The sequence below is a fragment of the Echiichthys vipera genome (assembly GCF_963691815.1).
Source record: "Echiichthys vipera genome assembly, chromosome: 1".
NCBI classification, from domain to species: Eukaryota; Metazoa; Chordata; class Actinopteri; order Perciformes; family Trachinidae; genus Echiichthys; species Echiichthys vipera.
Genome location: NC_139826.1, coordinates 11367101 through 11390021, shown reverse-complemented (window position 1 = coordinate 11390021; position 22921 = coordinate 11367101). Strand labels below are relative to the sequence as shown.

The 22921-nt window shown below is 41.3% G+C and overlaps 2 protein-coding genes across 2 annotated transcripts; both read right to left on the bottom strand.

The window, feature by feature from the left end:
- Positions 1–1606: 1606 nt before the first annotated feature.
- pdpr (pyruvate dehydrogenase phosphatase regulatory subunit) lies at positions 1607–15064 on the bottom strand. The gene is made up of 18 exons (XM_083911871.1): positions 14993–15064; positions 14001–14274; positions 13614–13747; positions 12045–12126; positions 11281–11444; positions 10948–11069; positions 10609–10726; positions 9948–10097; positions 8270–8462; positions 7946–8070; positions 6841–6996; positions 6601–6734; positions 6133–6281; positions 5934–6046; positions 5190–5284; positions 4890–4979; positions 4593–4775; positions 1607–3987 (listed from the first exon to the last, which is right to left on the bottom strand). Exons 2-18 carry the CDS (start codon positions 14261–14263, stop codon positions 3580–3582), a joined length of 2679 nt encoding a protein of 892 aa, XP_083767997.1. The 5' UTR covers positions 14264–14274; positions 14993–15064; the 3' UTR covers positions 1607–3579.
- Positions 15065–18076: 3012 nt separating this feature from the next.
- On the bottom strand, positions 18077–21575 carry pnoca (prepronociceptin a; the record flags this gene model as incomplete). The annotated part of the gene is made up of 2 exons (XM_083915958.1): positions 18077–18691; positions 21456–21575. 2 exons carry the CDS (start codon positions 21573–21575, stop codon positions 18077–18079), a joined length of 735 nt encoding a protein of 244 aa, XP_083772084.1.
- Positions 21576–22921: the final 1346 nt, after the last annotated feature.

The following is a 22921-nucleotide window of genomic DNA, read 5'->3' as shown; positions in this document are numbered from 1 at the left end:
AACTGACAACACTACAATAGAATAAAGCTATAGCTATATACATATGGAAGAAAACAAGCAAAATCAGATCCATTAATTGTCTATGGAGCAACTCCACACTTTATGACATCACAAGTTTGAGACCCACTCCTCTGGTTTCTGGCTTTCAGAGAGAGAGAGAGAGAGCAGCTCATGTTCACAAGTATTGATTGAACTTTCCTCAGACGTGGAAATTGAATTTGAATTCTTCATCTACAGAAGAAGTGTCCCCCTTTAAACTTTTTTGAATGGTAAGCATTATACTTATGGGATTATATTGTTTTTCTTTAACCTTTGAAGAACAAGAAAAGTAATTCCTGATACATGGATTATCATAGAAAGCCTGTGACCACATACAGTAACACAAAACAGCCGGCTGCTCTTGTTTAGTGCAAATGCTTGGGGGTTATTCTCCTTCATCACAGCAGCTGATGTGACCTAGTAGGTCAAGTGATCAGTGTCAAAACAGCAGTTTGTTTTTGCAGCAAAGTGTTTCAGACACAGAATCCAGAGGCGTCATTACAGCCACTGGACTGGACCTCCAGTGAAGGTACAAAAAAGGGACCTGCTGAACTCTTAAACTTAAAGGGACGCAATTTATCACAAGTTCCTGTAGTTCCGTTCATAAGAGGCTTGAACTGTTGTTAATGGGGCCTTACTTATACGATACTGACATGAGAAAACTTGACATCATTTTTTCCAAACTTTAAGTGTGTTCGGTTCCAAAAGTTTGTGACATAAAGCCAAAGCACTGTATCACAGAGAGATGTTACCACTACAGTACCAGCAGGTCGAGTATCAGTGGCACAGTAAAAGCGTATCAGACTCTGATACACTGGCCAATAATGACTCACTGAACTCCCACATGAGTCGCTTAATTCAACAACAATGCCTTTTTATAAACATTAAGTGTAAGCCCTTCGTCCCGCTAAGTCCACATTCCGAACACGAGAACCTTTTTCTACTTGAACACTACTGATAAAGTCGGCACAAAGAGTTATTTTTGTACCCTTTTGTTAAGAAGAAACTGAAGAAATAAGCCCTTGAAAAGTCTCGTCTGACTCCCTGTGGCAGCTGTTTTCTCTCTCCTGGATCCATTCAGGGTTGAGCTCATGTATTTATCCTTATGAAGTGTGTCATTTGAAGTGAAAAAGCCTGAGATATTAGAAAAATATAAAAAAATAAGTCAGATTAAATCAAGTATGGAGGTTTGGCGGGGCTTTCCATATTCCTCTTTTGTCGACACAGCATCTGATCTCCGGTGATATTCAAACTAAAAGAGACGGCCATGTACTTCCCTTTCAGAGATTAAAGTGCTTAAGTGACAGCTCCCAAACTAATTTAACTTTTGCGGCTGAGAATCCAATGTTCTTTAAGTGTGTATTTATTTTAAATGGATCAGAAACTTAAAGGTGGAGTCAGCGATTCTGGAGCACCCAAACAAGGACACTCCGCCCATCAGCGCTCCTCTGGAAAATTAGCATGGGTAAGATGTATATCCCTCTCGCTCAGAATTTGTATAGACTGAAAAAAATACTTAATTACACAAAAATGGGAGGGACTTTGCCACTCTATACAGAGCCAGAGCTGTGTATAAACACCAGATACTTTATTTCAGCACACAAAGAACAGACAGGATGCAGACTGTGAGGAGATTTGACAAAAAGTGTGTTGGATCAGAATCGCAGGCTCCTCCTTTAAAAGGACCAACTATAAATCAGAGGTATGGATAAAGAGTTGGAGATGCACTGTAAATCAACATAATCATTTTTTAAAAAGGGCCCTTTTGTGATTCACAAATATACATTTTAACATCGTAAAAAACATTGAGAAAAGCTTTTAATTGATGTCGAGTTTGTGTGTCAATCACTGGGAGTTAAATAGTGCATTTACATTTTCCCTTTCATCTTAGCACGTGCTACCACCCTTAAGCGTATTTAATCACTTAATGATGGAAAAACCAAGAGAGTCAAGCACTGCATCCAAATTTAAATACGACTATAAGGAAGCAGCATATCGAAGCTCAGAGGCACCTGTGCTGCACAGAAGGGTGGTTTTCACTCAGTCATTTAGTTAGGCAAGATTTCACAATCCAGGAAGCAAAAAACACAATTTAGTGCCTTTTAACAACAAGAAACGCACAGCACTTGCATACTCATCAACACTCAAGTGTCGACTATTTGCACAGTATGATGGGATTGGCTGGATGATTGCAAATTTCCACTTTCACTCTTATGGGAACATTGTTTCCTTCCAGCTCATCTGTTGCTCTCTTCGACTTTTGACTATGACGGAGACAAAATGACTGTAAAGGTGCATACAAACACGCATGTAGAAAAACATCAAGCTGTTGCTGAGAAACTACATGTTCAGAATATTTCTGGACAACAACTGAAATAACACAAGAATGAAAGTGACCAAAGTATAGATATGGCTGATATGACTTAAAACTGATTGACTAGAAAAAGGTGCAGTACTGAAAATAGAGATTTTATACACACTAGCTATACAAAAATACATTGCTTTATTTCAAATCGCAATGAAGCGCATCCTTCACACAAACATCATAATCCTGGATCAGGCAAAAATCTAATCACCAATGTAAGATATCGTGTACGGCATGTCTGGACTACAGCTCCAGCTGCAGCTTTCCCATTCTGCCCTCCCTCATCTGTGGGTCACCTAACATCAGCCACACATTCAACATGGAACAACACTTGAACATCAAAAGAGTAACGCTGCTTCAAAGGGATCACAAAACATAAATAACAGGGCGGATTATATTACTGTAAATACATTAGCACAAGCTCGACACATGGCAGAATAACACCAGAACAGCTGGAAGTTGATGATGAGGGCAGACTCAAGGGGAAAAGGTAATGCCTAACATAACTTCATATTTGGGAGAGCCTGGGAAACCTTTTCAACAGAGCAGAAAGAGCAGTAAACAATGGTTTACTAAAGATTATATCAGGCTTCCTGATGTGTCCTCCTAATTGAAAAGGATTATGGAGTGGGGATGATATTAGTGGACAGTATAAAGTATCTGGATGAGGCCACATCACATCACTCATATTCTTTACAGCAGCAAATTTACAAGTTGTGAAATGAAACTGCATTGACTTTTTTTTTCTAGACTCTCCCAGACTGTAGTGTGGAAACATTACAGCGACTGGAACTCTACTGGAGAAGATTGTCAATCTAAATCCCTTCTGGATAGGTTAAAGTGAACAAAGTGAAAGAGTCCTCAACACATATTGTATATGTTGCCTTGACAAAGGCACTTAACCGCAGACTGTCCCTGTTTGAGTGTGAAGCAGGGCTGAAGAACAACTGCAGAATTTGACGACACAGGAGTATTGTTATACCGCTGCATTAGATACAGCTCAAGCATTTGGTGCCTCTTAAATATTGCACTTTGAGAGAGGGTGATGCAGCGTGGTAATACTAGAGAGACCAGGAGTGATTGTGCATACAGCCCTTGGATTAGAAAAGGGACGATAAATTGGCACTGCCAGGTAAGTGACGGAGTGTCACAGAAACGAGGTGTCTCAATCTGCATCACTTCCCCTGGAGGTTGGTGAACTCCATGTCTTCCTTGCGGCGTTTTTGTTGGGTGAAGAGGGAGCTGAATGGATAGAGTTTGGCTTTGGCTGGGTAGCGTTGGCCGGCAATGTCCACCTCGTAGTCCCCACGGTTGATGAAGTCTGGGGTGATAGGTGTGGGGAGCCCCTCTGGGCCTGGCGGTGGAGATACAAATCCAAGGCAGACGTGGCGCTCCAGAGTGTAGCTGTAGGCGCTGCTGGTGGTCGTCCCGGCTAGCTGACCGTTACGGTAGATGGGCTCGCCCCACCATGGCCAAAGGTCCAGCTCAGTGTCGTGGTCCTCTAGAACCAGCATCACAAATCGGCGAGAGACACCGTCCTGACGCTGCTGCAGCAAGGCATCACGGCCAAGGAAATCTGTGTCCTAATGGAGACATCAAAAGAAGACAGGAGAGAAGGAAATTATGGCAGAAAATAGACAGAATATGGGAAGGAAAGAGAGGTGAAATTGAGAAGAAAAATGGCAAAGTAGAGGAGAGGAGAAAATCGAGAGAAAAAAAAAGGAACACTGTTATGGGACATGGTCTACAACCACTGCACAGGAAACAACTTTTCATTTCATACATTTCTTCTTCTACTACTTCAGTGAAGACATCAATTCTGCTGATGATGACTACTCATCTAAAAGCAATCTTTGAAACCAATTTTACACTGTGAGGGCCAGCCATTAATACTGCGCTGACATTATTGCTGTGTGCAGCAGACAGCACACCAGATGCTCCACTGTTTTCTGACTGCTGGTGTTAAGTGACACCTGTTGAGGCACAATACTCTTACTACGATTATTGCTGAACTGCTTCTTCACTAAAATGACCTTGGTAACAGCACTGTTAATGTTGCCGTTGACTGAAACCATAATGCAAATTAAAGAGCTTTTTATAACTCAAAACCAGAGCAGTCAGAATCCACATTGGCCGATATCATACAGTTTGATGTGCAGACACAGAGGAACTGGTTAACAGAACAGACCTTGTCAAATTTAACCCTGAACTCTCGTCCACACTGCAGCGGGGTGGTGAAGGCGTCGAGGTCCTGACCCCAGAAGGCAAAGAATTTCTCGATGCGTAGGCTGCGCAGTGCGTAGTACCCTGCATTACGAATCCCATACTTCTGACCCACTGACATCACCTCGTTGTACACATGCAGTGCATACTGTGGGGAGCAGAGGGAAATGCTAATGTTAGACTTGATGTACACTACTTTACCTGTGGATGGTGACTGGATACATATTTGTGTGTGTGTGTGTGTGCAGAGATCAGGGCGCACCTCTATAGGCATGTAGAGCATGAAACCTGGTTCTCCAGTGTGTGTCATACTCATCACTCGGATCCCATTGGCATAGCCAACGCTCATCTCCTGTAAACACACATATACACACACAAACACACGTTTAAATACTGTTCTGGTCAATTTAGGGTTAATAATAGAGTACAAAATGTTGTGCTACACTAATACAACCACAGGTGAAACCTAAAGTACTGCAGCTGCAACTATTTCAACTACATCAACTGTTAATATTAGCCCTCTGCCTTCAACTATCACCACTATTAAGATGTTGTTTCCTACCTTACAGAACATGGATGGGAAATGGTCAGGTGTCATGGAAACATATGACAGCTCAGCCAGAACATCCATTGCACGAGGTCCAATCAGATTTAAAGCTGTGGGGCAAAGAATCAGTGTAAGAAACACACAGCTCCACACACAGTTAGGTACACTCACCCTACAGGTGTCCTGACTCAGTTCACAATTAATGTTTACACAGTAACTCATAAGAATAACTTTACAGTAGTATCTGTTCAATCATTTGTGTTCACTAGCTATCCTCCTTGAAAATAGCAAAGACTTGCTGAGGAGCCGAGTCTGAAAACACAGAAGATAGTGTCATGAGTGTTTTGTTTTGTTTTTTATTACAAAATGAGCCATTTCGTTTTGTAACTTTATAGGAAATTAATATCATCATCATCATCATCATCATCATCATCATCATTGAATATGTTGAGTGTCTACGGCCTTACTGTACAAAGCCATTGGTACGTTTTGGGATGGAGCTCCTCCGTTGGTGCTTATAGCTTGCATATATAAATAGAATATAAGCCTAGTGTTGTTTATATTTCAGACAGTTATGGTTATAATTACATTAAATATATACATACAAAATTCTGGACATGTAATTAACCTCCATCTTGTAAACCCTAGTGTCTGATTTAAATAACTGGATTAAGAGCAGAGAGTGGATGTGGGATTTCCATTTCGGGCACTAGATGGCGACGTCACTGCAGGACCTCAATAATGGTGCTGTGTGCTTACCAGTGTACTTCCAGCTAACATCTTCTAGGTGGAGGTGCGGGTCATTGGGCATGTGTTTCTTTATCCACGACCAACAGTGGACCTGCTGGTCTGTCGGAGACACGATGAAGAAGCTGGAGGAAGGAGAAAAATGTGAGTTATTTTAAATGGTCATGGTCAACTGCATGTCCGTTGGTATCATTGCTTAGGTGTAACTAACCTGTTCTTGCTGAGGCGGACCACGCTGCAGTCGTTCTCATAGCCTCCCCTCTCGTTCAGCATGCCGGTGTGGACGATATGTCCAACAGGAACATCCAGGTCGTTGGCACACAGATGCTGCAGCAGGTCCAGGGCCTGGTCCGCCGTTGACTGGGACAAGACAGACCACAAGGTTCAACTACTATCACTTCATCATAATGGATGAATTACTCAACTGAACAGAACTGCTGCACCAGTGACGCCAAGTAGATGAAGAATTGCATATTGTGCCATTTTAATAAGATTTAGCTACGTTCTGGCTTAGATGAACATTACAGCGATGGAAAAAAGAACATGCTGACTTCACTTACTGGGTGTGTCCAGAAGAGCAATGAACGGTTAGAAATCTGAACCCGCAAAGAAGGAAATGCAGCAGCAGTTTTCTGCCCTATGTGATCCAGTGCTGATCAACCCTTACAAAATGACTTACAGTCAGTTCAAACTTGGTGAAGGAGGACATGTCGATGACGCAGACGGCCTCTTTGCAGCATTTCACTTCTGCTCCAACAATGTCAAACCAGTCCGGCTTGTAGAAGGTCTTACTCTGGTCCAGAGACAGCAAATCTACACACACATTCACTTTTTTTACAAAATCACTTGGATCCTTGAGGTTTACTGAAAACTTCTAAAATAAAGAGAATGTAGAGTGTTGAGAGTGAGTGATGTGTACCTTTTCCATGAGGAACAAAGTATTTGGGCCTTTCAAAACCATGTTTCTCCATCCAGCGGGCTCCCTGGGTGTCCAGACGGTCATAGAGGGGGCTTGTCCGCAGCTGACGCCCAGTCTGAAAGTCCCAGCGAGGAACCTTTAGTTCGTACAGCAGGGCTGGACACAAACACACACGGACACGTTGGAAGCACAGACAGAAACCTGCAGACTGAAAAAACACTTGACATCATTATGATACTTAATTACCTTTAAGTTGTTGAAAACTCTACATAATCACATCAAGTGTTAATTGTGGTGGCAGTGCTGGTGGTCTTGAAAGAACAGCTCAATCATACAGTGTGTAACTTTTATATAACCTTCACCACCGTATGCTGTTGTTAATGAGCCGGTCACATTAGAAATGTAGGTCGTAGTTTTTTGTAGGTCTTTTTGTTTGAAAGGTTTTTCTTTATTTCTCATTTTTCTCTAGTCACAGTTAGAGAAAACTGTTACTTTTCCCATTGTCAAAAGTTGTGGACTGTACCAACAGAACCGCTCCATTCCATCCTGTTTTTTCTTTACCCCTCTGTTGAGGTATCTAGCAAACTGATCTGATACTAAAAATGTGAAGCTAGAAACACTGCAGTCCAGACATACAGGTACAGAGGCTCTTCTGATTCGACGATGAAGAGGAAAGACACTGAGAGCTGGATAGAGCAGTGAGAAATGAAAATGTTCTCCAGCGTGTTTTCTCAGCCGGTGGCTGTTCACGGCTCTTACTATTCAGTAATAACCCCGCCAACAATTACCGTCTGTGGTGGAAGCGCAAAACCGATCGAGTGTTGAGTACACTAGGCGTCAGCCAGTGTGTGTACAAGCTGAACAGCAGTGGAAGTAAAACAAAAAAAGGATTTTGTTTTTAAAAGAGTGTAACCTCAGAAGATCACTCACTTGTTTTGTCTGGCCTAGATATATTATCTTCAGCTGAACTTACACTGGAATCTTGTAAGGATTGGATGTCTTCATTGCCAGTATGGTCAAGAGGAACAATTACAGCGCTCAATAACTCAAAAACTGTTTTAAGACACATCCAAAAAATAAACTGTAACAAGAGCTCACTACTCACGCATGACCTCCATCACTCTGTGTCGCAGGAAGGTTCGGCTGCTCTGCAGGTTGCCGAAGCGTTTGATGTCCAGTGGCCAGACATTGGCAGTGGGGTAACCATAGGTCATCCACTCTGCAAGGTACCTGGATACCAGACCACAAAACATACCATTTGTGCTTCATGGTGATGCAGTCAAAGAATAATTAGATCACAAAGCTGCTCACTGAAATGAATAAACCAAGGCTGAATCATTTTCTGATTAAAAGATATTTCACCCTCCTAAATAATGCATTCAGCTGAAGAATAAAGCACAGTCTAGTCTTCAAAACAATTCATTCTTACTTGCCAGCTCCTCCAGCGAAGGCCAGGCCAGAGGAGTTCATCCCTGCCAGCACGTAGTAGCCAGAGACACCTGGAGTCTCCCCCATCAGACAGCGCATATCAGGGGTGAAGGACTCGGGACAGTTGACCAGCTGATGGATCTCCGCTGATTCAAGACTCGGCATTCTCCTCAGCAAGGCACTGAGCATTGGCTCTGGAGGTAGAACACAATATGTTTTCTATACAGTCTCTACTAGGAAATTCTCTGAAAGAAAGGCTTTAAGTCCAGATCAATATATTGCATTTTCAAATCCGTAAAGACAAGTAAATATTGGCATAAAACAATGCCAGCTGTACTGCCAGTCCTACTCTTTCGCAGCATTTAAAGACACATAAAGGCCCTCTGTATTACTGAACAAAAAAGAAACAAAACCTTTAAGCTGGCTTTTATGGAATTTGCCAAAACACCAACAGATCCAAGTATCCACTATTGCAAAGACTCAACACGCCAAAGCTCCTGCTGCACAGCAACCTTTTCCCCATGTTGTACTATAAACAGTCCAGCAGGTTTTCCAGCATGAAAGCTGACCCAGTGGGTCAAATATGGCAGTTCAATGTAAAACAGCATTGGCAGCAGAAACTTAAAGTTGGGATGGACTCTTGTTGGTATTCCCTTATTGATAACAAACATCAGCACATGAGATGCTAAGTTGTTTTTCTTTGTTTTTAAACGCAGACTAGTGACCCAACATGATAACAGGGTAAACTCTAGAGACGTCATACCTCTAAGCAGCATAAAACCCATTCTTGACAGGAGGTGAGCTGCTGTTCTATCCAATAAAATAACTACTATTTTTGAAATACAAATGTTAGGAAATGTGAGAATAAATAATACTAATTGCAACCACAGAGCCTAGTGACAGATTAGTTGGACCCTCTGCCCTGCTCCACTTCAGGGCTGGCTGATGATATATGGCTGTCTTTACAACAACCCATCAAAGCTGTATGAGGAATATCAGATTACTAGCACAGGGTCAAGGCCAAAAGACAGGTGCTTGTGTGTGTGTGTGTGTGTGTGTGTGTGTGTGTGTGTGTGTGTGTGTGTGTGTGTGTGTGTGTGTGTGTGTGTGTGTGTGCGTGTGTGTGTGTGTGTGTGTGTGTGTGTGTGTGTGTGTGTGTGTTTACATGTGTGAGGTATACTTTGGTTACAGTTCATTAAACAGCATGAAAAAAAAACGTTTTAAAGCCTAACTGCAGTAAAACAAAGTGGGTCATCATCAGGAATTATATTGGGCTACACAAGCCCCAAAAAAAGACATGCTCAGTCAACTGCAAATCTTGGAGTTGAGATACCCTAGCGTTATACTAAACAAAACACACCTCAACACTGCATGTCTTTGCCACATTACTGACGTGACGGATGTGTTTGCTATTTGACAAGCTGCATCTCAATAAGAAATTGTGAGCGTGCACAAAAGATCAGCATTTTTTTCAGAGGGGCTAACACCAAAACGTGAGATTAAACACTGATTAATCCTAAGATTTGTGTGCTAGTCAATGTGGCTGCCTATAAAATATATCGGCCACATGTAATTTCACCAAAAACAATCTATCAAACAAAAAATTGGGAAGGGATGGCAATGCATAGCAAAATGTTTTGAAAAATGCTAATTTAAAGCTGTCTCCCTCCCTCCATTACCAAAGTGGTCCCAGTCCTCCTGCATGTTCTGGATCTCCAGCTGGTTGCGTCCCTCAGTAAAGATGGGTTTGGGGTTCTTCTCAAAGCCCCCTGACAGAATGCCTCCCTGCCATGGCCGTGCATATATCCTGCCGTCCATATCCATCACCACTGGAGACAAGACACAGGCTCAATGAGATCACCTCCTCTGGGCTTGTGACCTCAAGTAACAGCCATAAACATGCACAAAAAGGATTTTGACGGTATATAAAGATTTTGATTTGCCATGTTTGGGGTATACCATCGATCAATACAGGGGGCCAAGTGGCTAAATTATTTCACAGTGAGAAACGCCTTAAATTCAATGAATTGAACTATAAATTAAGCACACCTATCTTCTCTCTCTCTCTCTTTGTCTTTCCCTCTTCCTCAAACACTCATAGGAACTTCATCTTAGAAGACAAAAATAGGGAACAGGCTGGTGGAAGCTTGTTGCAGTAATATCCTGTGCAATGAGTTACTCTATTACCTAATTTGCCAAAAATGAAATGAAAGTGTGGAAGTTCTTCTTACATACATCCCATTTAGGGGGCAAAACAGTAAAGTGGATGGAATTTAAAATCCATTAGCAATTGTGCCTGCTGAAAAACCAATTAATTTTCCTGTGAGTAATGTGTGAGACCTGGCGTGCTGGGTGGAAGTGGCTCCTGGAGAGGTTTGGTGAGGAGGTAGAAATGTTCACAGCCATGAAGAGGAACCGACACCTTCATCTCACTCGCCTGGCCCAACTCGTAAGCCCACTAGAGCAGAGATAGACAGAAGAGATATGTTGATCTGCTGCTCTGAACTCAGGTATAGTAGCCCCGTATTGGAGACACTTCAATCTGTCATGTAAGTCATTTGTTTAGCCATACTGTATTTATCTTTTAGCATAATGTAGGTGAGAATCAGACAAAGATTAATGTGGAACTAAGGCAGAAATAATGATGCTCCCACATATGTATCCCACTCTGAGGTTTACCTGTCCAGCACAGTTGACAAAATATTCACACTCAATGGAGCCACGATCAGTCTCCACTGCCATCACTTGACCCTTCTCTACCAGAACCTGCTGGACAGTGGTTCGGTCCAGTATTTGAACCCCTGGATAGGATGAGAAAGGCAAGAAATTGAGGAGGAAGGAAACAGAAGAAAACAGAGGATGGAAGGAGGAGATGTCAGTGAAGAGGAAGATAATGAAAGGGAGCAACTGTAAATAGTGGGACTTGAAAGGTAGAGCATACTGTTTGTGAATTTTTTTTATAATTATTAATTAATGCTCTATCAAGGCAATTCGTGAGTTTGAGTCTGTTACCATGTCCCGCAGCAGCCACAGCCAAAGCATGGTTAACATCAGGTGGAGACACCACAGCGTCTGACGGGAGGTGGAGAGCCCCCACCAGGTCGTGAATGTTAACAAAAGGGTGGAGTTTGGCCACCTCTTTAGGCTTAATGATGTTACAGCTGATTCCCATTACCCTAAGAATTGGATGAAAAGGATAAAGATGAACACAGAATTCTGAATCATTTGAATATCTGATTAAATCAGAGGTATGGGCAATGTAACATCAGCATATACCAATATCATGAAAAAAGTGACGGCTGTGATGTGAAGACAAGAATATTCCGCTCAAGTAGAGGTGAATGATGTGGAAACTAAATGCAGATGATATTTTCTACCAGCAGTAAAGTTGGCAAGTAAAAGAATAAAAGCCATCCTGCAGCATTATTTTTTTACACTTTATTCTTGTTGTTAGGATAAAATGTTTCTGTATAGTTGCACTGTCGTTATTGGCTGCTCTGTGTGCCCTGAATTGCCCCCCGGGGACAAATAAAGTTTTTTGAATTGAATTTAATTATGCCACCACAAGGTCAATAAAGTCAATAAAGAATTTGTGGCTAGACTTAAAAAATGGTGTTAACTCAAAGTACTTGTGCAACTTAACAGAGCTTGATAAGTTCTGTAAAGAACTATGAGGAGTGTATGCGTCCCTGTGTGTAAAGCTGCCTCATCCACAGGCAGTAGACGCTGCCAAAGGTATCTCCTCTAAATACTGACTTGAGGTTTAAGGGTCTTACTTTAGTCGGGATGCAAGGCGCTTCAGAGAGAGGAAGCGATCCTGATTCTGGGCCAAACACAGAGACCCTGTCTTCACATAACCTGAAACACAAACAAACACACCATATTTATAAATGGTGAACGGTAAATGGACTTGTACTTATATAGCGCCTTTCTAGTCTTCTGACTACTCAAGGCACTTTCAAACTACTTGTCACATTCACCCATTCACACTGACATTCACACAGATGGCAGTGGATATCTACATACCATCTAATCTAACCATTCACACCACATTCACACACCCATGCGCAGCACGGGGAGCAATTCGGGGTTCAGTGTCTTGTCCAAGGACACTTCGACATGCAGACCGGAGGAGCCGGGGATCGAACCGCTGATCTCTTGAATGGAAGACGACCCACTCTTTCTCTGAGCCACATATATATATATATACATATACAGTATATACATATATTACAAATGATGTAACTCTGAAGGTCTCAAAACTCCTTGAGGCTCTTCCCCACTCGCTCTACTAAAGGGTAAAGCCAAAATAATAATACAACTTAAAACTGAGGAGATTTATTATACTAGCTTTGGAAAAGGTCGACACATACAGGCTGGTAGGATTCCATTTCATAGTATACACATAATTCACACACACGAGTCAGACAGCAAGAGAGAGAGATTGATAATTTTCTTGGCAGATGTTACTGATAACACCAAAAACCTTAAAACTATTAGTCTACCACACGCAATTCAAATCTGAAGAAGAGTCATGCAGTAGGCCAACTACACCACATAAAGCCAGGAGCAAGACAAACTGGTAGACCCGAGAAACTCACACAATGTTCATACACATAGTCAAAACAATGTAGTTGTATCTGTAGTGAGTCTCAACAAAATCGACATAAGCCACTGAAGGGTGAACTTGTTTCAGACACATGTTCTGGGTTAAAAATAAACCAACGTTCAGTGCGCTGTATAACTCTGGATTCTGCAATCCATTTATTCACAGGTCTTACTTAATACCAGAGGTGGGAGTCACAAGAAAATCTAGTCAACTAAGTGTCAAGTTACTGTGATGAGAATCAAGTCTAGTTCAAGCAAGACAAGTCATATGATTATCTACCTCAGTTTACACATTTAAATCAGTTAAAAGACAGTTGAAATGAAAGTTGAGTTTTATTTTCAACCTTAACAAAAACGGTTGCAGCCTGCTTACACCTTTGGCCTCTGCTGGTGTACTGCGTTCTAGTCCTAGCTGTCAGGTTTGCATGCATTGCACAAAATCATCCAATGTTTCAAAAACAAATATATACCTAGAAAAATTTAAATATCTAATTTTTTTTTAAAAAGTCAAGACATTCCAAGTCATCTGTGTCAGGTCTAAGTAATGTCTTAAGTCATGGATATCAAGTCAAATATTTCAGCAGCATTACAGTTCATTTTTGTCACGGTAATTCACTAGCAGTTAGGATAATAATATTGGTCATATAGTAAACATCTGCCTTCATGGTTGATCATGATGTTAAGTTAAGATGATATAGTTAAATATAATTGAAAGCAAAACATTTAATGTGGCTGACCTGTTTTGACCCCAGTCTCTTCCTCCAGCTGCAGATAAAGACTATTGGAGTAGTTTGCCATTTGACACTCTATGGAAATAGGCTTGGCCACGCTGACAATGCCAGCACACAGTCTGGTTGTTCCTGCACCAAGCCTGCCAACAGGATCACAGGACAGGCGATGCAGCATTAGCAGAATGAAATACATTAGAGAGAACATTAGATATGAGAGACAGTAAATGAATGGTAGCCCAACATGTCTATATGCACACATACACTTAATACCAACCCTGCAGTGCCCCACTTGGGTGACCCCAACCAAAAATGTCTGAACATGCCACAGACCCCCCCCCCCCCCCCCCCATAACTAAAACATTCCCAACAAACGAAATGAGACACATATCTCACCTGCCCTGCTCCAGCAGTACTATATCAGTCCAGCCCAGTTTGGCAAGATGGTAGGCTACTGATGTTCCAACAATACCCCCTCCACAGATCACCACACGGGCTTGGCTGGGCAGTGGGAGCGGCTGGGAGTCTCCACTGACAGCCATACAGTGCTGGGAGGTCCAGAGTCCCCTGCCGGAAGGTCTGTACCCCGGCTGAGGCAGCAGCAGCCTGGGGAGCAGGATAGGGGACAGAGCCCTGGAGCTCCGCACACAGCTGCACATTGCTGTGCTGTCTGCAATCACAAACACAAACACAAACAAACGCTCAGACCGACGTTACATACTGTTCATGTTGCGTTATTTGAGTATCCAAGGGTACCACAAGATTATAGACATTAACGTTATATAATCTATAGAATTTGACGTACATGCTAAAGGATTGGTCTGAATTCAGCTGTAGTTTATTTGGAGACTAACGTTACGAATCATCAGGTTGTTGTAAGTAACGTTAGTTCCACTTACGCAGGTCGGCGTTAAAAACTGGAGCACAGGATGACTTTGCAACGAAGGGGCCCGGGAAGCCAGCAAGGTTACCTTACAGTGGTCCTTAAGCTTTCACAATTAACGCTATATTATAGACTATTGTGAGGTGCAACGTTATCGTTAGTTGTCCCTTTAGCAGCAGAGCTAACTTAGCTCTGTCACACATTACCATGGTAACGTTATCTCTGTAAAGTATAACTTGTGTTATAACACGTAACCTAAACTTAGCACGTGTTACCTGACCTGTGTATTTGTAAAGTTCCCTGAAGGTGTCTTGGCATGTTGTGTTTTTGAGCTCCTATGGTTAAAGTAGTAGAGGTGATGTTCCTGGCAGCTAGCGTACACAGCTGAGGCTATTCGGGAAGCTAGCTAATGTTGAGCTAACTGTTAGCTGACCTTAACGTCAGCCGTGTAGAGAACGCTTTTCTCTGGCGCTTCCTTCATTGTTTATAACGATATACAACTCACCGAATCTGAAGTCCAGACGCTGTGATATTATAAGAAGGAAAGTGGCTGACTGATATGAACGTCTTGTTTTGGTCAAGGCTAATGGAAGAGGGATGGGACACAAAAAAATTGTCTGAGCTCGGGGTATCAAACATGCGTAGTAACCTCACTTTATTTCTAGCGCCATCTGCTGTAGTCCTCCAACCATGGATATGGAAAAAGGGAGCCTCCAACAGCGCAGATCGAGCTCCATGCGCATGTGTCAAACCCCGAGACTAAGATACTTTTTTCGTATCCCAGCCTTTTTCCATTAGCCTTGGTTTGGGTACAGCAGTGCCATACTGCCTATGTGCTGAACAAATGTCCCACTAGATTCCCTTCATGTTCAATCACAACTGGCACTTCCGGTCTAATCCTTCAAAACAAAATCCTTTTGCCTGTGTACTAAAAGCGTTTTATCGTGATCCATTAAAAAACCAACAGTCAATAAACGTGAATTAATTAACTGGCCGAGTTAAAATAAGAATATGACTAATTTAACGTAGATACGTCAGTGTCATACATTTGGGGAAGCTGAAGGTAATTTATTATGTAGTCTACAGTGGTGGAATGTAACGTTTTGTACATTTACCTTACAGTTTACGTTTACCACTTACCTGAGTCGTTTGCTTTTCATGGCACTGTCTCCTCCACTGCATTTCAGAGAAATATTGTACGCTGGGTTTTTTTTTGTTGCTACGTTTTATCGGACAACATGAGTTTCTTTACAGATTGATAATATACAAAATATTATCAACAAATAAAATATAATACATTTATATTGACTTCCCAGCAGTATATGAAGTAATTACAACTAGCCCCCACCAGCTGCAACAGTAAAGGGATATGTACATTAATCTACCAATGACCAATCCATTACATTATCTATAATGAGTAGTATAGGCCTATTTAATTACTAAAAGGATTAATCCATTACTTTTCACGTAGGCCTGTTGCTACAGTGTGGTATTGCTATTTTTTCTTTCTTTTTCCCCTGGTACGGAAGAATGCACTGGTTGTCATATTTAAATAACACTGCCCCTAATAGCATGCCATGCAAAATGTAGTATGTGCAGCTGGGCACATAAAGGACTGGCCACCAAGGGGCACCAGAAGCCCGCTGGAGTTCGAGTGGAACTAACCTGGACACAGTCTTACATATTTTACAGTAACTTTTTTATCAAAAAATGTGTATATTCAGTTATCAAAGAGCAGAGCATTTTTCTGCCAATTTTAAATTTAATGCATTTAACTTTAATGTTAATATAACGTGACACACACACACAGAAGAGAGCGACAATAACCCACATTTTCAGTGATTATTAACAGATATCCCCCAAACAAGTATATAAGTATAAGTATTATTATAGTGTTTGTAAAGGGTTTATAAGTTGTAAGTAATAATTAATTTAATATATAATGTACTGGTTCTTTGTAGAGGCAGTTCTAAGAGCACATTTTGGTGGTACCAGGTATTGAAAAATGTTCCTTTTTAGCTTTCTAGTTCATTAGGTATCCAACGGACCATTTGACCTACTGGACAAGGGGCAGGTATTAAAAGTGCAAAAGTGCAGACTAATCAGTGGATTGATGGCTTATTCTAAAGTGAGAACGATAAAGTATTTAACAGATTCCCAACATTTATAACTGCTTTATTTCCTAATAGAATGGCCAAACACCGGCCATACGTGTTTTACACAACCTGACAACACCAATGCTGTTCATCGTATCAGTGATTTATAACTGATCTAGAAAAGCACAGTAGTTTAAAAGAGATTAATATAACCCACCCCCATTACTGGTGCTGGAAATACTAAAAGAACAAAACACCTCAAGACACAGAATCAGTTGCTGCGTAACAAGCCACAAAGGAAATAGTGAAACTATTTTTATTGACATGTTTAAATTCAGCTATGTACAAGTTCTCATAGTAGGTAACATTTCACACAATTACAGTTTGAAGAGAAATATATATATACCAAATATTGTTTGTACATAAAGAAATCTGGCATCTGAGCACAAGAGCCAGTTGGAGATGATACTCACTTGCACATAACATCAGTTTGGCAGACAGATCAGTAGCACATATGCATGGATATTGAGCGCTTTGCTGCTGTGTAGTCTTTCACTTCACTATTGCACAAGATTGAAAGAGAGATCTTTTCATCAGTTGCCCTGTCTCAGGTAGGCTTTGGCACAGTGATAAGTTGATGACTTTTAGCTGTGTTTTTGCATTTTTTCAGTTATTTACCACAAATCACATACACTTTATATTACTGCAAACATTGTCCTAACCATAATGCCAAAACATGAAGAAAAAAAAAACACTGGTATTGTCCTTTAAAAGAGACCGAGTTCTGCATTTGGCACAAGATGGTAGTATAATAAAGAGAGCAGTCCCGTACTTCTTATACACTTTCAGCATTAATGAAACCCCAAAAGCCACAGGCTTTTATTACAGGAGAACCAGCAATGAAATGAATTGGTAAAATAAACCATATAATACAGGGAATCAGAAAAGCAATATTTATGCCAATGTTAATCTAGCAGATTACATTAAACAGTTAAATAAATCCTATATTTCGCTTTACTGCCAAGCACTGCAGCACTACCAAGAATTCCCAAAAGTTAAGCTTCCTTCAAAGCTCAGATAAGTGTATGGGCAGGAAACAAAATGAAACATGATCGTTCAGTACATCCCACAAGGGACACTGAATGGGAGATCGGAGCAGGACAGGGCCCTGTAAAATGCCAGGGATAATAGAGTCTCATCTCAGAAGGAGCTGTTTTTAGGAAAGCCAACATTTCTGCAGGATTAAGCTGATCATTAAAGGCAAATAGTTTACATCATAATTAACAGCAATTCGTATGTCTTGAGACAAAGAGGCCTCCAATGGGAGTCTTAGACTATAGGCTTAGCTTTCACTTTTTGGTAAATTACTTGGATTCAATGGGTCAACTTTGGTGACACCAGTTAAAGTTTGACATGTTGGTGAAATACAAAACAACATCAGTGAAAATACATCAGATAATTGTTTTATTTCAGTGGTGTAAAGGTGAGCTCTGTTAAACTTCATTCTGTTGGGTGAGGTCCTCTGACACGCTGTTGAACTCGGTGGCCTTAGTGCTCATCCCCAGATACTGTTTCAGGAACTCGCTGAAACGTTTTTGGTTGTTCCACTTGCGGGCTGACTTCCGAATGCCAATGAAACCACCATACCTCTTCTGGTACGATCTTCCTGGAGACATCAGCTTCCTGTAGCCGTGCCTCCCTTTGACGAAGCCGCCAAACCTCTTGGAGACACTCAGCCCTACATCACCCTGTCCTCCTGCTGCCATGTCAGCAGCCCCTTCTTCCTGCCCTGCCTCCTCCTCATACTCATTCTCAAGAGACAGGGCGTTCTGGGAACCGTAAGCAGTGTTCAGCTGACTGCCCTTGCCACCCAGAGCCCTCTCGTCCACCCCAAGTGCCCGGGTCACATGATCGTACCTCTGCAATACAAAGGGCATCAACAAACCTCCATCTACCTGCTCATCCTCCTCAGGAAACAGTGCTTCCACTTCCTCCTGAGATCTTTTGCGCATGGCACTAATGGAGGAAATTGGCGACGACAGCACCTTACGACAGAAGTCCCAGGAGAAGGCTGGGGAGATGTTGGCTTCGCACTCAGTGAGACACACCTGACAGAGACATAGACCAAAGATTGCCTTCAAGTCAGTTTATTCATATCCTTAAACAGACAGTTTGGAGATGGCAGTGTATGTATATGACAGTTAGTTGGTCAGTCCAATGCATTGATCAGAATTTAACCAATTACCTGCAAAACTACTGTCATTTCTATAAGCCTCAGAAATCCTTTGTGATTAGCATATGTTGCTATATACTGAACTCAGATGGTGGACATTATATACCAGCTGAACATTGGCATGTTAACAGTTTAATTGTAAGCAGTTAATATATGGCTTAAAGCACAGTAGCAAGGCTGTGGACTCTGAACTTATCACTAGATTAACCTTTGGATGTGAAGTAAATGAAATTACTCTGTTTTTGCCTTCCGAGACCACTAATTAAACTGTATGGGCATAGTGTCTGATGTGGATCTTTTAAAACCTTGGCCAATAAAATGAAAGCTACCTGCATAAGTACATGTAGATATAGCTACCAACTAGCTGGTACACCAAAATACACTTATGTGTATGCTTATTTTAATAAATGTCTTGTAGATATGTGGATGGTTAGGCAGGCAGTAGGTAGCAGGGTTTAACCCTGACACCACACTTTGGGTGGTGATGTTTGGACTTTGCCATTATCACCTGTATGGAGAGTTTAGAAACTTTTGGAGCTCGGTCGGAGACGCCAAGAGAAAGACACCAGAGACAAGACATTTTGACAGAAAGAAAAACTGAGAAAGTGGTCTTCTCACACACACAAGAATGGAAGGGCTGTATATACACCTTTTAAACTGACCAACAACATCGAATAGTGTGCTGACCACCTGGATTGATGTAAGCATCACCCAAGCAGTGTTCGGAGTGGAGTCGCATTGCCCGAGAGAACTGGTCTCGAAAGGCAAAAGCTGTGAGCTTGTGGTGGGTCTACATACACCTACAGTAGTTAGGAAAGGCTGCGTTTCACCCAGTGAAGTCCAGGTCACATATTTACATCTAACGCAACACATAAGGAGAGGCACTATGTTACGGGCCTGTTTGCTAGCAATTTAGAAGTTAACATGAGCCTCGTTAGCATAGTACTGCTGTCATTTATTAGGGTTATGTAATTATACAACTTTGTTGCAAATATGTCTGCAGTGAGAAAAAAATCTAGTTTGCTTATAAAACACTAATTGAACATGCTTCAGTGTTATTCAAAGCAGTGGTTTGCCTGGGGAGTGGAAAGTCACAACATAAAATCCAATATGGAAAAGTAGATCGATTGGATTTCTAGCTTTCTTATCACCACATCTTCCACTGGTTCAATGGGCATGTGTCTGTGTGTGTGTGTTACTATGTGACTGAACTTATCTGTCAGAATAAGACTGAAGATTGATTCTATGCATGAACATCTTTCCTTTGAAAACTCCACTGCTTTGAGCATCATCTACTCTTTCCTTGAAGCAGACGTATCATAAAGGCTCTGGTCTTTTATTGATTACAAGTAAAATGCCTTTCAGCCAGTCTTGTCCAGAAGGAGCAATGGAGATAAAAGAGAGGAGAAAATTAGAATATGCAAAAGAAGATCAGAATTCTAAAAAAAAAACCTAGACCTACAAGCAGGTATCAACGGGGTCCGAGCCCCCCGATCAACTAGGGCCCTGCAACCGACGGAGGTGATGCAATTCAGACCTGCAGGTCCATGGGCATCACAAAGAGGAGTTTGACAAACAAAGTATTGGTATTTGAAAAAATAGATTCAACATTTTTTTGTAGCATTTACAAATTGCTCAATTTTGCATAGCAGCTCCACCTTATGGCAGATTGACGTCAAATTTGGCGCGATACCTCAAAGGGGTATTGGGAAGTCCTTATCCATGTTTCGAGTTAATCAGACTAATAATTGCAAAGATATGCAACACTTCCTGTTTTGACTGTAATCTACAGGAAGTTGTTTCTTTATAATTTGCACAATTTTAAGATGATTAATTTGATAACTTTTGATCAGGTCCATCCAAACATTATCTGTGCCAAGTTTCATCTTGATCTGCTTAGGAGGAGTTCGAAAAAGTAGGTTTTGCATGTATTGCGATTCTGCGGGAGTGGCCTATATCCAGAGAGGAAAAAACGCGTTCAACTCGATTATAGTGCCACATGCGGGAGGACGTGTTATTTTTGGTGTCTGCCGGACATGCAGGGGTTCACCTGCAAAGGTTTACCTGCACAACTTGTACGGCGTAGGTTGCAGTATGAGTTTTAAAGATGGAAAAAAAATAATGATAATTTATAATGACACACAGACATGTCATTATGTCTGAATATATGTCAGAGAAACAACCACCATAGGCGCTGACTGAGAGAAGAAACACACGTCTATCCCCAGGAATCATTTAGCCACAACAAATTAAAACTCAAATGCCAAAAGGGTAATTTGTTGAGTCAGGACGGGAAGAAATGGTGAATACAGGAAGGTGGGGTGAGGGGTTTCCACTTATTTTATCACAAAATTAAAAATTAAAAGAGCCCAGTGGAGGGATTTGTTAGTGTGGGTTGTATGTGAGAGTGTAGTCCTGTTTTGTCTGGATGGATGATTTGCTAATTAATATTTCAGCGTGATTTGTTTTCCACTTTCAGTTTTTAACACCAGCGGACACAATGGACTTTCCCCTATGTGTGTGTGTGTGTGTGTGTGTGTGTGTGTGTGTGTGTGTGTGTGTGTGTGTGTGTGTGTGTGTGTGTGTGTGTGTGTGTGTGTGTGTGTGTGTGTGTGTGTGTGTGTGCGTGGACTCCTTACTATGGTGTTGAAACTGAGCTGTTTGGGCAGGATGTTGCTGCAGGACATGCAGTCTGCCTGGCAGTCACTCTGTCCAGGATCACACAGACAGAGCAGCAGCAGAGCCACCACAGTCTTCATAGTCTCACCGTCTGCTGCACAACACAAGACAGAGCAAATTCACATGTTCAGTCCAACAATGTAACAGGATTTTTCTTCCCTTTGTGTAATGTCTCACCTCTCACTAAGAACTGCTATTTAAAGGTTTTCAACACTGATGGAGGTGTCAAAGTAGTTTATTCAATTTAAGTTAGAATATGACACTTTTGGAAATGAAATGAAAAGAAAAGAGCTCTTTATGAATGTAAAAAAAATAACACTCAAAAGTACACACAGGGCTATTCATTGCAGAGTCAAATTAGCATTCATTAAGGATGCGTTGAGAGCTAGCTTAGCAAAGACGAAAGAGGTAACTTTCATTGAAATAAAGAAAGTACACCTTCCACCAGCTCTTAAGGTGTTTAATTTACATGTTGTGTCTTATAAGCTAGCAAGTTAGCCACCAACATATCCAAGAATCACCTCAGTTTTGTACAACAGTGGTACACAGGCTTCTGAGATTCCTACGTGCAGCCATATAGCACAGTTGTTGTCTGTCAGTTAGAAGCATTGTTAACCTGCCTGTTAAACCCCAGAATTAGGCTGCTAGTTAAGCCATGTCCTTTTCCATCTCAATATGTAGTAAATTTGAATACACAATTTGTTAATTAGACACATTTGATGGAATCTTTGACAGAGCAAGGCTAGCTGTTCCCTGTGCTTAAGTCTTTGTGCTTAGCTAAGACGTTGTAAAGCTACTTCTGAACTGAATGCAAACTGGAATTAAAAAAAAAACTCAGCAGACATGTTTGCTCCAGGATCGTGGTATAGATTGGACACTGGATGAGTCAACATGTCTGCCATAAATAGGTCTATTGATACCATTACGTTCATCAGTCTCTAGGTAAGAAGAGTAAGCAAACACATTTCCCAAAATAGTGAATAGCAGAATGCGGGTACCTGGCGGGGGCTTCCAAAAATTAAGGTTAATAAAAAATGTCATTATATCTATTACATTTAAAAAATAAAGTATATGATTAATTATGAACAAGCCTATGTCTTTTTTGATTGTGTACCCTATCACTCAATTATGGCAAATTAGATGTTTTTAACTAATATATAAAAATAGCCCCCCCCCCCCTTCTCTGAAATGGTACAGCCTTAAAAGTTTGTGACTCTTGTCTTAGCGCATGGAAGTTTGCTCTGTTGCCTTCTGCCTGAACTTGAAGTAGCCATATTTAGCCTGCTTTATTCATCTGTGAATGTTGAGGCATGAATAAAGTAAGAGACAGCATGAATCGGGCGCTGAAAAACAGAAGAAGAGAGATAACGCCTGTGCATCCCTTGCTGGTAAGTCCGTGTTTAATTGTTTTGCTAATGTAGCTCGT

Coding starts and splice junctions, on each gene's coding strand:
- pdpr (XM_083911871.1), bottom strand. CDS start 14,263: ATGTGCAGCTGTGTGCGGAGCTCCAGGGCTCTGTCCCCTATCCTGCTC. Junction 13,748..14,000: donor GTACTGCTGGAGCAGGGCAG/GTGAGATATGTG, acceptor TCCTGTTGGCAG/GCTTGGTGCAGGAACAACCA. Junction 11,070..11,280: donor TGTGGCTGCTGCGGGACATG/GTAACAGACTCA, acceptor CATCCTATCCAG/GGGTTCAAATACTGGACCGA.